Source organism: Bubalus bubalis, chromosome 22 (genome assembly GCF_019923935.1).
Source record: "Bubalus bubalis isolate 160015118507 breed Murrah chromosome 22, NDDB_SH_1, whole genome shotgun sequence".
NCBI classification, from domain to species: Eukaryota; Metazoa; Chordata; class Mammalia; order Artiodactyla; family Bovidae; genus Bubalus; species Bubalus bubalis.
The window spans coordinates 7,602,972-7,617,195 of NC_059178.1; the positions used below are offsets into that span (position 1 = coordinate 7,602,972).

A 14,224-nucleotide genomic window follows, 5' to 3' on the forward strand; every position below is an offset into this window, starting at 1 on the left:
ATGGCTGCCTTCAGTGAGAGTCTCCAGTACCCCGAGAATTCAGGTCTCGAAGAAAATGTAGTTTAGATGAAAGCGATTCAGAGACTCTCAGTAGCACAGGCTTCCCAGGTGTCTCAGCGGTAACGAATCTGCCTACCGAAACAGGAGACGTAGGAGACATGGGTTTGATTCTTGCCTGGAAAACCCCATGGACGGAGGAACTTGCCTGGCTGTAGTCCGTGGGGTTGCAGAGAGTCAGTCATGACTGAGCACGCTCCCGTGTCAGTAGCGTGTTTTAAATTCACTGCTGTGTGACCTCTTATTTTAACTTCAGCCTCCATCTTTTAGTTAAAACTCTTATGTTGTATACATCTTGCATTTAATAATTTTTGTTAAACTATTGAAGGGGAAAAAAACTGAGCAGTAACATAGATCCTCTGCACCCTTAATTTAAGAAACCCAGACCAAGCAAAGCAAACTTAACAGTGACTGAGGCCTCTGGGCCCAGAGAGTGAAAAAAAATCTGTAGGAACATTTTTAACGTGGTGTTAATAGAAAATTAGCTTGATACTAAAATATATTTCATATCATTTTCATATCATTTTAAACTTCTCTGGAGTTTTATCCAGAGGCTCTCAAAATTGTCTGTAACGTAGATACCACCTTATGATATGTGTGTACCCTTTCGATTGCTACTGAAGACTTAAGTTAGCTATATAACTATATATCAAAATATAAACATTCAGAAAGGAAACAAACACTCAGAACTATATACTTGGGACTGTTCTTCCTTAATTATTACATGCTGCTGCTGCAGGTCGCTTCAGTCGTGTCCGACTCTGTGCGACCCCATAAATGGCAGCCCATCAGGCTCCCCCGTCTCTGGGATTCTCCAGGCAAGAACACTGGAGTGGGTTGCCATTTCCTTCTCCAACACATGTAAGTGAAAAGTGAAAGTAAGGTCACTCAGTCGTGTCCGATTCTTAGTGACCCCATGGACTGCAGCCTACCAGGCTCCTCCATCCATGGGATTTTCCAGGCAAGAGTACTGGAGTGGGATACCATTGCCTTCTCCATAATTATTACATCCCATGATATAATTCCAACTTTAATTCCATCTACTCTGTATGTCACAAAAATGAAACCCAGTCTCTGAAGTCAGAGATATTCTTTCTCATTATTACTTATTTCTTTATATGCTCACAAAACTTGCAAACTGGCCATCTGTGTATTATCTCAAGGGTGTTATTTTCACCCCAAAATTCAGGAACAGTTAAATTTTTTCAGTGATTTTCATAGGAAGAAAAATGTCAGGAGACATCTGAGAAGTGTTGTCTTTAGCATTAGCTACCTTGCTGTCTTGACATAATTCTATGGAGAAATATGTTCTGTTCTTTTCCAGTTGAATTTTTACTAGGAACGCTTTAACTGTGTTAAATGTTTATATTTGTTTGGCAATATAGAGCCACGTGGGAAAGTATAATGAGGTGGTCTTCTGTAATCAGCTCACCAACACAAAGATGCATGTGCCACAGACAGTTGTTTTCGGGGATATGGAAAAGCCCTGGACTATAAGACAAGGCTGAGTGCCTCGGAAAAGTCATGGTTTTCTTTGTCCTTTACAGATGGCCATCACAGCAGTGACCCTTGGAGCTCCTCCAGTGGGATGAATCAGCCTGGCTACGGAGGGATGTTGGGCAATTCTTCTCATATTCCACAGTCTAGCAGCTACTGCAGCCTGCATCCGCACGAACGTTTGGTAAGGCAGACGCAGTGGTGAGGGCGATGGTGCAGCTAGCTTAGTAAATCCCCTCCTGTCTTCTCGTGCATGTACACACGGGCTCTGTCAACGGACATAAAATGGCACACACCCTTCTGACAGTCTCATTTCTGGGATCAGAGAGATACTCAGATCGCCTTTGTAAGCCCAACAGACCCTCTGTGTTGTGCACTGTTCTGTTGATTGAATTTTGTTCTGTGCTTTCTTTATCATGTCAGTTTCCTTAAGTACATAAATACATACTGTATTTGAGTTGCAGCATTTGAGCTGTGGTGGTTCCTTGGCTTTTGTTGTTGTTTTGTAGGGGTTTTTTGTATGTTTGTTTTTGAGGCAGGGGTTACTATCTGTAGTTTTGAAGGGTATGCTGCAGGGGGCTTAGCGACAGCCCGTAGACTTTGAATTAGGTAATGTACATCTCCCAAGGGCGTTTCCATTTCACCTTGACCAGCTTCTGTAGCCGATGACAGCTTTGAACTATTGTATCACACCTAAAGGAGATCCTTCGTGTTTCCTGTACACTTCATCAGTTACAGCAAGCAGGTGGTTTGCATTTGGATCAGATTCCCAGTTTTCAGTCTTTTATTTTTACTTCCACACCCACCAGCTCTCCTTGGTACTCTTTTACTTTCACCCCTGTTGAAGACTGCTGAGCTAAAGAGAATGGTCTCTTTCTTTATTACTGAAGTTTCCATTCTGCCCATCATCCTACACGCGTCCATCCTAGTATGTCTCTTTATTCTGGAGGAAACAGGGCATCGGGTTTTTCTAGTCTCAAAATTTCCCACATCCCAGAATCTACTGAAGAACTTAAGCCTATCACTAAGTGGAGGAAAAACTACTGCTAGGTCATGCATTAGGTTTCAGTTCTGTTCATTTGCTCAGCTGTGTCGACTCTTTGTGACCCCATGCACTGCAGCACGCTAGGCCTCCCTGTCTATCACCGACTCCCGGAGTTTACCCAAACTCATGTCCATTGAGTCAGAGATGCCATCCAGCCATCTCATCCTCTGTCGTCCCCTTCTCCTTCCGCTTTCAGTCTTTCCCAGCATCACAATCTTTTCCAATGAGCCACTTCTTTGCATCAGGTGGCCAAAGTATTGGAGTTTCAGCTTCAGCATTAGTCCTTCCAGTGAATATTCAGGACTGATTTCCTTTAGGATGGACTGGTTTGATCTCCTTGATGTCCAAGGGACTCTCAAGAGTCTTCTCCAACACCACAGTTCAAAAGCATCAGTTCTTCGGTGCTCAGCTTTCTTTACAGTCCAACTCTCACGTCCATACTTGACTACTGGAAAAACCGTAGCTTTGACTAGACAGACCTTTGTTAGCAAAGTAATGTCTCTGCTTTTAATATGTTGTCTAGGTTGGTCATAACTTCTCTTCCAAGGAGCAAGCATCTTTTAATTTCATAGCTTCAATCACCATCTGCAGTGATTTTGGAGCCCAGAAAAATAGTCAGCCGCTGTTCCCACTGTTTCCCCATCTATTTGCCATGAAGTGATGGGACCGGATGCCATGATCTTAGTTTTCTGAATGTTGAGTTTTAAGTTGGTGTTTTCACTCTCCTCTTTAACTTTCATCAAGAGGCTCTTTAGTTCTTCTTTGCTTTCTGCCATAAGGGTGGTGTCATCTGCATATCTGAGGTTATTGATATTTCTCCCGGAAATCTTGATTCCAGCTTGTGCTTCATCCAGCCCAGCATTTCTCATGATATACTCTGCATATAAGTTAAATAAGCAAGGGAACAATATACAGCCTTGACATACTCCTTTTCCTATTTGGAACCAGTCTGTTGTTCCATGTCCAGTTCTAACTGTTGCTTCTTGACCTGCATACAGGTTTTTCAAGAGGCAGGTCAGGTGGTCTGGTATTCCCATCTCTTTCAGAATTTTCCACAGTTTGTTGTGGTCCACACAGTCAATGGCTTTGGGATAGTCAGTAAAACAGAAGTAGATGATTTTCTGGAACTCTCTTGCTTTTTTGATGATCCACCGGATGTTGGCAATTTGATCTGTGGTTCCTCTGCCTTTTCTAAAACCAGCTTAAACATCTGGAAGTTCACGGTTCACGTACTGTTGAAGCCTGGCTTGGAGAATTTTGAGCATTACTTTGCTAGTGAGTGAGATGAGTGCAATTTGCAGTAGTTTGAGCATTCTTTAGCATTGCCTTTCTTTGGGATTGGAATGAAAACTGACCTTTTCCAGTCCTGTGGTCACTGCTGAGTTTTCCAAATTTGCTGGCGTATTGGGTGCAGCACTTTCACAACATCGTCTTTGAGGGTTTGAAATAGTTCAGCTGGAATTCCATCATCTCCATTAGCTTTGTTACTAGTGATGCTTCCTAAGGCCCACTTGACTTCACATTCCAGGATGTCTGGCTCTAGGTGAGTGATCGCACCATCGTGATCATCTGGGTCATGAAGATCTTTTTTGTACAGTTCTTCTGTGTATTCTTGCCACCTCTTCTTAATATCTTCTGCTTCTGTTAGGTCCATACCATTTCTGTCCTTTATTGTGCTCATCTTCGCATGAAATATTCCCTTGGTATGTCTAGTTTTCTTGAAGAGATCTCTAGTCTTTCCCATTCTATTGTTTTCCTCTATTTCTTTGCAGTGATCATTTTGAGGAAGACTTTCTTATCTCTCCTTGCTATTCTTTGGAACTCTGCATTCAAATGGGTATATCTTTCCTTTTCTCCTTTGCCTTTTGTGTCTTGTCTTTTCACAGCTATTTGTAAGCCTCCTCAGACAATCATTTTGCCATTTTGCATTTCTTTTTCTTGAGGATGGTCTTGATTCCTGCCTCCTGTACAATGTCATGAACCTCCGTCCATTAGAATTGGGCGGCAGACAATATGGGACCAAGTCTCTTGTGCAGTAAAATAGATTTGAAAATGTATGAACCTCTAATCCTCCAAATATGGGAGAGACTGTAGCAAATCCAGAGTTTCTTGGTTGTACTTATATTGTTGTTGTTCGGTCACTCAGTCGTGTCTGACTCTCTGCGAACCCATGGGCTGCAGCTCGCCAGGCTTCCCTGTCCCTCACTATCTCCCAGTGTTTGCCCAAACTCCTGTCCCTTGAGTTAGTGATGCCATCCAACCATCTCATCCTCTGCCGCCCCCTTCTCCTCCTGCCCTCAGTCTTTCCCACCATCAGGGTCTTTTCCAGTGAGTCAGTTCTTCACATCAGGTAGCCAAAGGATTGAAGCTTCAGGTCCAGCATCAGTACTTTCAGTGAATATTCAGAATTGATTTCCTTGGGATTGAAGACTCTGAAGAGTCTTCTCCAACACCACAGCTGGAGAGCATTAGTTTTTCGTTGCTCAACCTTCTTTATCATCCAACTCTCACATCCATACGTGCTGCTGCTGCTAAGTCGCTTCAGTTGTGTCCGACTCTGTGCGACCCCATAGAGGGCAGCCTACCAGGCTTCCCCGTCCCTGGGATTCTCCAGACAAGAACACTGGAGTGGGTTGCCATTTTCTTCTCCAATGCATGAAAGTGAAAAGTGAAAGTGAAGTTGCTCAGTCGTGTCCAACTCATCGTGACCCCGTGGACTGCAGCCCATCAGGCTCCTCCGTCCATGGGATTTTCCAGGCCAGAGTACTGGAGTGGGGTGCCATTGCCTTCTCCGCATCCATGCATGACTACTGGACAAACCATAGCTTTGACGATATAGACCTTTGTCAGCAAAGTGATGTCTCTGCTTTTTAATACACTGTCTAGGTTTGTCATAGCTTTCTTCCAAGGAGCCAAGCATCTTTTAATGCCTGCAGTCACCATCTGTAGTGATATTGGAGCCCAAGAAAATAGTCTATCACTGTTACCATTTTTCTCCATCTATTTACCACAAAGTGATGGGACTGGATGCCATGCTCTTAGTTTTTTGAATGTTGAGTTTTAAACCAGCTTTTTACTCTCTCCCTTTCACTGTCATCAAGAGGCTCTTTAGTTCCTCTTCACTTTCTGCCTTTAGGGTGGTGTCATCTGTGTGTACTCATATTACTACTCTTCCTCTTATGATGTGCCCTTTTTTCTTTTCCTAATACCCAGATTTATGCTTCATTCTCTGTACTAATATAGGAATGGTACTTTCTTGATTTCTGTGGTCTTTGTTCTGTTTTGCTCAGTCACCAGAGATATAGAAAAGATGACTTATATTCTATTCTGATGACGGAAAGCATTCCAGAAGAGTTCAGATATCCTTGAAAATATCTATTTATTAATGGTTAGTCCTGGTGACAGAGACAAGGTGAGATCAGTGAGCTTATCCTCGAATGAGAGACAGAAGATGAAGGTGGAATTGGCCTTTTTCTCTCATCTCCCAACTTTGAATGTGAAAATCACAAGCTAGTTCAAATTTCAGCCCATTTTCAATAAATAGTAGATGATTTACTTTCAAATTTCTTCTTCTTCCACCTCTTAGAGTTATTAGTGTGAAATCTCAAGCAAATAGCACTTATTGTTATACTAGAATTTCTTCTTGGTTAATACTTTTATTTCACCATCATCATTTTGCACTTCTCTGAAGAACTCATGATCAAAACTATATGTGTCCTGCAGCAAGGAAAGTTTTGATTTACAAGTAAAAGATTTTGGCATTGTGTTAATATGTTGGAATTTCCATTAGGCATTTACTTTTCTTCACTCCTGTGTTTATTTCTTTCCCTATCATGCTCTAGAATTTTGACTTAAGTGGTTCGATTTTTATCCCAGTAAAGTTCACTGCATGGGGGAAGCATGTTGAAAATGTGCTCAAAAGCACAGAAAATGTGGTTTTTAAAATGGAAACTAATTATACCCTTTTAGAAAAAATTTACTGAACCTAAACAATGTTATCAACCAGGAGGAACGATCGTTTTGAAGGAGTAACCTGATAGGTTGTATCAGGTTCTGTGTGTATAATGTCATTTATCCATTGCAAAACAGTTTTCATTCTTAACACCATCAATTAGCATATCTTGGAGATGAGGGGGTTTATTTTTCAAAAAGACTAACAAATTAGGTCTCTGGTAACGTGTCCTGATGAATTTTCTCACTGATAAGGAAACTACTATGATATCTAGTAATCCTTGTGATTTCAGTATTTATTAGAAAACTCTTGCTGAAGTGACTTTTAAAAATCTGATCCTGATTGAGAATCATTGGAGTATACTCTGGGCAGTTAGTTTCCTTTCGCTTGAAAGTAATGGTGGTTCCTTAAAGTTTTCATCTGCAGCTTTTACCCAGTTTCATACTGAACAGAGGAATAGTTTGAGAAAAAGGAGGAAAGCTTTCCTTGGATTATTTTGGATACAATTTGGCCAAATTAGTATGTCTTGCTGAAGGTAAACATTTAGAAACAGGATTGCCTTTATCACTTTATAGTATGTTATAATAGAATGTCTAATTACAAAGCTTAAAATCTAAACACAACAGTAGCCAACTGTCAGTCACTGGTGTTGATTCTTTAAATCCCCTTTACAGTTGCAGCCTTGACAGCAGTCCCACAGCTAATCACTACTATGTCACAGATACACGTACAAAATCACTCAGAAGAATGTAGTTTGTGGTTAAACTTTGGAAGGAGTTGTTGTAGAAGATTTAGGTTTGGAATGACTTGGCAGAATTCTTTTTAAAAATAGGATAGAGTCCCTGTAGTCCGGCATGGGTTAGGAACGGTCTCTGTACCACAGAGTGAAATGGTCCTGGGAGTCGAATTTTACTATGAAGGAAGTTCTGTTGTCTTTTATTGTTTGTAACCTGAACCCTTACTCTAGTGATTCTCACCAGGGGGTGATTTTGCCCCACAGGAAACATTTGGTAATGTCTGGAGATATTTTGGGGTGTTAGAACCCGGGGGCCAGGGGGTGCCTATAGGTGGTACTGGAATAATCCAGTGTATAGAGGCCAGGGATTCAGGAAACATACTACAATTCATAAGAAAAGCACCCCCGACGCACACCAGTCCCTGCCAGGCAAAGAATGCTCTGGCATGAAAACAGTGCCAAGACTGTGAAATGCTACCCTAGCACAAAATTTGACTTTATTCTTAGTATGTGCTAACAGTGATCATATTTTCTAATCTTTGAATGATCAACTCATCATTTACTTAAAAAACATTACTCACGGAAACATTTTCAACACTTAACTCTTGTCAATAGACTCCACATACACTATAATTGGGTATCAAGTAAAAATAAATAAACAAATAGTGGACATGTAAAACCTTAACACCTGGGGCTTCCCAGATGGCGCTGGTGGGAGAGAATCTGCCTGCCAGTGCAGGAGGTGCGAGAGACGTGGGTTCGATCCCTGTGCTGGGAAGATTCCCTGGAGGAGGAAATGTTACCCCACTCCAGTATTCTTGCCTGGGAAATCCCATGGACAGAGGTGCCTGGCGGCATGGGGTCACAAAAGAGTCAGACATGGCCGAGCACACACAAAACCATAGCACTCTGTCATACTTCCCTTTTCCTTTGCCTTCGTGGTTGGCAGGGCAGATATTATTAATAGCTGGAGTAAGAAAGACTAATGGGACCTCTTATGCTGCTGCTGCTGAGTTGCTTCAATCATGTCCAACTCTGTGCGACCCCATAGAGGGCAGTCTACCAGGCTTCCCCGTCCCTGGGATTCTCCAGGCAAGAACACTGGAGTGGGTTGCTATTTCCTTCTCCAATGCATGAAAGTGAAGAGTGAAAGTGATGTCGCTCAGTCGTGTCCAACTCTTAGCGACCCCATGGACTGCAGCTCCTCCGTCTATGGGATCTTCCAGGCAAGAGTACTGGAGTGGGGGACCTCTTATAGTTGATCCCTAAATACTCTGAGAGAGACAGTAGTCACATATCACTAATAATCTCGGTGGTGTATTTATTATGTCTTTGAGTGACAGTAGTTGTCAAGATCCTTTGCCTTGTAAAATAATTGAGTTATAAATCTCATTAACTTATTTCAGCATCTAATTTTCTGTGAGTCTCTAAAAATAACTAATTTACATGAATTGCATTGGTTTCCCCACTAAAGTCTATGGGAAGAACTTTCCTTTTTAGTCTCTGAATTTAGGAGTAACCCTTTGTCAAATCCTGACATTTGACAAAGGGTTACTCCATTTTATACCAAATTAAAAGGGTCTAAAAATTCTTACTGATTTGATAATATTTTTCCTGTCTCATCCTCTCATTATTATAGTTATTTAAATATTTTTCAAAATTCTTTTCCTCTGTTTCGATTTTTGAAAACTTGGGGCTGATTTATCCATTTCCTCTATTCTTCAGAAATTCAGCATGGTCTAGGACTGGGTAGAAATGAAATCAAACAATCTTTTTTCCTTTTATTTCTCTTTTTCCATAGTTTGTTTATTTTTTCCACATTATTATAGTCTTTAGTTTTTGAGCAAAAATAGCTCTTCCAAGTTTGGTCTTCCATGGCTTATCCAGTTTTTTAGGTCAGTTGTACTGTGTAATGGGTTCACTCTATTATCCTTTGGAGAAAATTTCATGGACTAGATGAGGTTTTCTGGAAGTGCCAAGTAAAAATGAGTTTAACAGGTGGCCTAAGGAATTTTTGGTCAAGCAAAGAGGTCCAAGAAATTTAAAAGTTTGAAAGGCATTCTTGGGAACTTGGAAATGTTTAAAGGCATCATCCCAACTATCTCACTGAAGTTGACCTTTTTGTTGGACTATTTGGGGTGTGTAGAGGTAATATTTTCAAAGGCATCTACCGTGTCACTGGCAGACCTGAGTCCAAAATACAGATTTATTTTCTGGACTCTTTAGTTGCCTCTCAAATAAGTAGTATTTCAGTCCACTGTTTATTAAACACTAGCTGGTCTCTGGTGGCTCAATTGGTAAAGAGTTCGCCTGCAATGCAGGAGACCCAGGTTTGATCCCTGAGTCAGGAAAACCTCCTGAAGAAGGAACTGGCAACCCACTCCAATATGCTTGCCTGGGAAATCCCATGGACAGAGAAGCCTGTTGGGCTACAGTCCATGGGGTCGCAAAATTCAGACATGACTTAGTGACTAAACCACCACCAACAACTGGTAACCAACTGTTCTTTGAGCTGCTCATAGGATGAGTGTGTTCAGCACTCAGCCACAAGTTGTGAGAGGCAGAACTGTGAGGTCTGTTCTCTGATTAAAGCGTTTCAGTTTAGGTGGAAATGCTCTTGAAAGAGGAAGCCTGGAAAAGCAGCATTTCAGGGAAGATCCCCTGGAGGAGGGAATGGCCACCCACTCCAGTATCCTTGCATGGGAAATCCCAGAGGACCCTGGTAAGCTACGAGTCCATGGTGTTGCAAAAGAGCCCCCACATGACTGAGCAGCTAAACAACAGCAGCAGCAGCAACTGAGTGTTGCATGGACAGCGCAGAATGTAAATGCATCAGGGAGAAGAGATCGTGAAGGAGCTGGAAGTAGGAAGGGATCCTCAGGGGAGAGGTTGAACCCAAGATGGGCCTCACCAAATAAATAGGGGATCCTGTGATACAGGAGGTCCACGTCTTGTGACTAGATGTCTGGGCTTTAAGTTCCCCTGACTTTCAGCATCATATCTAAACTCTAATGTCAACAGAATCTCCAGTAGTGACATACTTAAGACGCATACCCACTAATACACGACATACAAGGAAAAAGTGTATTTCAACTTAAATATTTTTCCTTTACATGTCTGTCATATAGTCAGATACCTGTGAGCTTTACTTTTTAAGCTACTGTAGCTTGAAAAAGAAAATAGCTCCATTTTGTGAATGAATATGTTATTTGTAAATAACCACATTCCTCTTACTGATCTGCTCATTGGATAGCAAGCAGGTGTTTGGGGAGCAGCTAATTTGTCACCTTCCAGGCACTTGTGAGATGCCATATAACTGCTAGTATGAGAGTCATACCCAGAGCTAAGTCTGAACGCATTCTGTGAAAGATACTCTTTTTCATGATCAACTCTACAGTGAATTGCTAAGGGACAGAACCTATAAGGAAGGACATAAAGTAAGTTCTCATTTCATTTGTTCCAGGGTAATTCAACATAGTCGTTGACGTAAGGCTTTATACATGTTGATACTTTAGAGGGAGATTCAATCATTAACTGCTTTTCAAGTTTTTCATTTACCGTTTTGTTGTTGCTGGAGTTCAGAAGGAGGATCCAGTTTGTTGGGAAGATTTGAGACTGGTTATTCTTGGCCAATTAGTTTTCAAAAGGTCAGGGTAAAGTGTCATGTGAACCCTGCAGGTCATGCTGGAGTTTTATTCATTACATTATGGGCTCTTTCTTACCTGATCAATAGGCTGTACAGAAGAATAACGGTAGTGATGGTCTTTTATTGTTGCTAAAGTCCCAGACCTGCTTTTAAGGAATAATTTTCATATTTAGAGGTGGTGACCGTTTCTCAAGGTTTAGCATTGCCATTATATTCCTCTAGCTTTGATGCAAACCCAAACCAACTACATCTTTGTATTTTATTACTCGAAAAATGAAAGCTGTCAGATCTAAGCAAGATGTATTCTTGGATATTTTGAGGGCTGTCTCTATTGTAAAATGAAGAGTTCTGAAAGAAGTATTAGAAACCCGAGCCGCTAAATATTTTGTGATTGAACACGGCCTCCTTTTTCTGCTTCTTGCCACAGGGCTATCCATCACACTCGTCAGCAGACATCAATTCCAGTCTTCCTCCGATGTCCACTTTCCACCGTAGTGGTACCAACCATTACAGCAGCTCATCGTGTACACCTCCTGCCAACGGGACAGACAGTATAATGGGTGAGTTGTGGAAACGCCGATTCTGTTGCTGACAACCAGTGTCAGGGTTTAATCATCAAGGAATTCTTTTTCTACCCCCAGTCCCATCACTGAAGAGTAATCGAGCCATGAATGTTTATCACATGGACAAATGAGCCAAACAGAAATCGTCATTATCTTGACTGTAATCTCTTTTTGTTCCAAGAAACTGCTATTTGGCTGACTGTCTCCACCGTGAGTGATTAGATTGAACCAAGTTTGAATAGATCAACGCATACTTCTCACACTCTCAAACAGCTAATAAAGTGAACTTTTCTAAGAGGAGCCATTGAAAATTAGTAAGATAGAAGGCGTAATAGCTCTTAATAGGAGTTACTGACCATTCTCAAATTCCAGTCACCATGCTAAGCTTTTCACTGTCATACACCACTGTCTTCTGGAAACTAGTTCATGTGATGTTCAGACATACTTATTAAGAATTAGATAGTTTTACCTTCTGGAGGATGCAGCATTGTGGAATCCACCAGACAGGAAGAAGTGTTTGCAGACTTATGGGAGAGGAGATGGCTGGGCATCAGTGAGCCAGAATTTACTTGCTGCTTTCTCTCAGCAAAATTACTAATGAGTCAAGACCCAAGCAGAGTGTCCTGTCGAATAAACGAAGCCATCATCTCTAAGTTTTTGTGATGTTCACTGTGGTCCTCTCCCAGGATGGACGGTTACCCCGCGAACACTCTTCTCTTGAGGAAAGAGCTAGGTAGGCTGCCCCTGTGGGGAGGCAGCCACCACCCTCTGATTCTGCCTTCAACAACCTTGTCATTCAGATGAGAGGCACAGTCTGAAGCTGCAGGGTCTTCTTAAAACCTCAGACTTCCTCTGCTCACCACCTATTCTGGTTCCAGCTCAAACCCACAACTAACTCGGCCTTATGATCCCTTCCCGTGGGTCCAGTTAGTGATGAGTTCACTAACTGTACATTTATTTTTCATTTTGGGGGGCTTCCCGGGTGGCTCATGATAAAGAATCCGCATGCCAATGCAAGAGACACAGGAGACACAGTTTTGATCCCTGGGTCGGGAAGATCCCCTGGAGGCGGAAATGGCAACCCACTCCAATATTCTTGCCTGGAAAATTCCATGGACAAAGGAGTCTGGCAGGCTGCAGTCCATGGGGTCGCAAAGAATCAGACACGACTAAGCACGCACTGAGACTGGAATATGTATTTATTTATTTATTTTGGCTGAGCCACACAGCATGTGGGATCTTAGTTTCCCGATCAGAGATTGATCCTGGCCCCCTGCATTGGAAGCGTGGAGTCTTAACCACAGGACTGCCAGGGAAGTCCCTAACTGTACATTTTAAAGATAAGAATGTGTGACAGAAGAGTAGTTCCTTTAGCTCTTTGCAGTTGTTTAAAAATTTTCTTTGGATAGTCTCTGGAACTTGGGGAAGTGGGATGAATCACTTAATGAGGGGGAGAGTTTTTGATGAAAGAGAAGAGATGTGTTTTGAAATGTTGTAAATGTAATTCTGCCTAAATAATACAGTCCCTGCTTACTCAGTAATGCACTTCACACTTGAGCTGAGCCATCTAGCAGCCCTTCCTTTCACTGCCATGTCTCACTGAGAGGCGAATTTAGGAAATAGTTTCCATTTTTGTGACTTTCCATAATAAAGCCTCTACCGGTGCGTTGTATCAGTTTGACCTTGGAGAGCTATGGACAAAGGTCATGCGGGGAAGTTTTGCTAACTATCAGTGCAGTTTTGGCAGATCCGAAAAACAAGAAGAAAGAAAGAAGTGCAGAACTGAAAGAGTGAGAAAAGCATATTTCACTTCAGTGTGGTTTGACAAATGGAAAGCCCCTTTCTGCAGTCATGAGGTCTTAGTTACAAAGAAGGATGACCGGTCATTCATCCTTTTACAAGGCAGATTTCCTGTCTATTTGTGGTTTGAGTAATTTTCTTTTTTTAGGAAGGTAGAAAGGTAGAGCAAAAGCTTGAGCTGAGGAAAGCAAATTTAGGCACTGTTTGAAAAAAAAGTTGTGTTGACTGATTTGCCAAACAGTTCCTGTAAGAGTCCCCAGGACTTGGGAAGAAAGCGATCTTATGAGATGGTGTGATTATGCTCCATGCCCTGTGGTCAGCAGGGCCACGAGTCTCAGTTGGAATGGAATTCGCCTTATTTAAGGTGATTGGCTCATCACTGGCTTGTGGATGAACAGGAATGTCTACCCTCCTTTTTTATTTTGTCTGGGCGGGTAGAGCATTAATTGGTGACTTCTATATACTAATACATAGGGCCCGGCTATGTTAAGATGGACTTACTATACAGACCAGAGGGCCCTGTTTAAGTGGAGGGAGGGTCTAGACAATAATAAAGGAGCTATACTTTTCAATGAGAGAAGTGTGAGATTTCTGGAATCCAGAGAAAGCTTTTTAGGAACAACTTTATTGCATAAATTACTCCACCATCATGAGTGTACTTGTCAAAATCTTCTAGCAACCTGTGAGAAAGCTTTACAATCATTTCGGGACATAAGTAGACATGGTAATTCAGCTTTTTGGAGGAATAGATCTTTATTAATTTGCATACATACTTGTTACTTTAGGATTACTTTAAGGGAGAACATTCTAGAATGTTCATCCTTAAAATAATACATCCCCCAATTCCTTAAGTTAAAATACATAGGAGAATTCAAGTATAATAATAAGCCTTCATATTTGCACGAGGTCCAAGTCACGCCTGTTTCTT

General features: G+C 41.7%; 1 protein-coding gene across 21 annotated transcripts in view; it reads left to right on the forward strand.

Annotated features, from left to right (window-relative positions):
* TCF4 (transcription factor 4) overlaps positions 1–14,224 on the forward strand; it is a 385,872-nt gene that overhangs the window by 324,925 nt on the left and 46,723 nt on the right. For all 21 annotated transcript variants that reach the window (XM_044934831.2, XM_044934837.2, XM_025273451.3 and 18 more), the window contains 2 exons: positions 1,605–1,738; positions 11,361–11,493. In XM_044934831.2, coding sequence (XP_044790766.1) covers positions 1,605–1,738; positions 11,361–11,493 — 267 coding nt within the window. The remainder of the gene's footprint in view (positions 1–1,604; positions 1,739–11,360; positions 11,494–14,224) is intronic.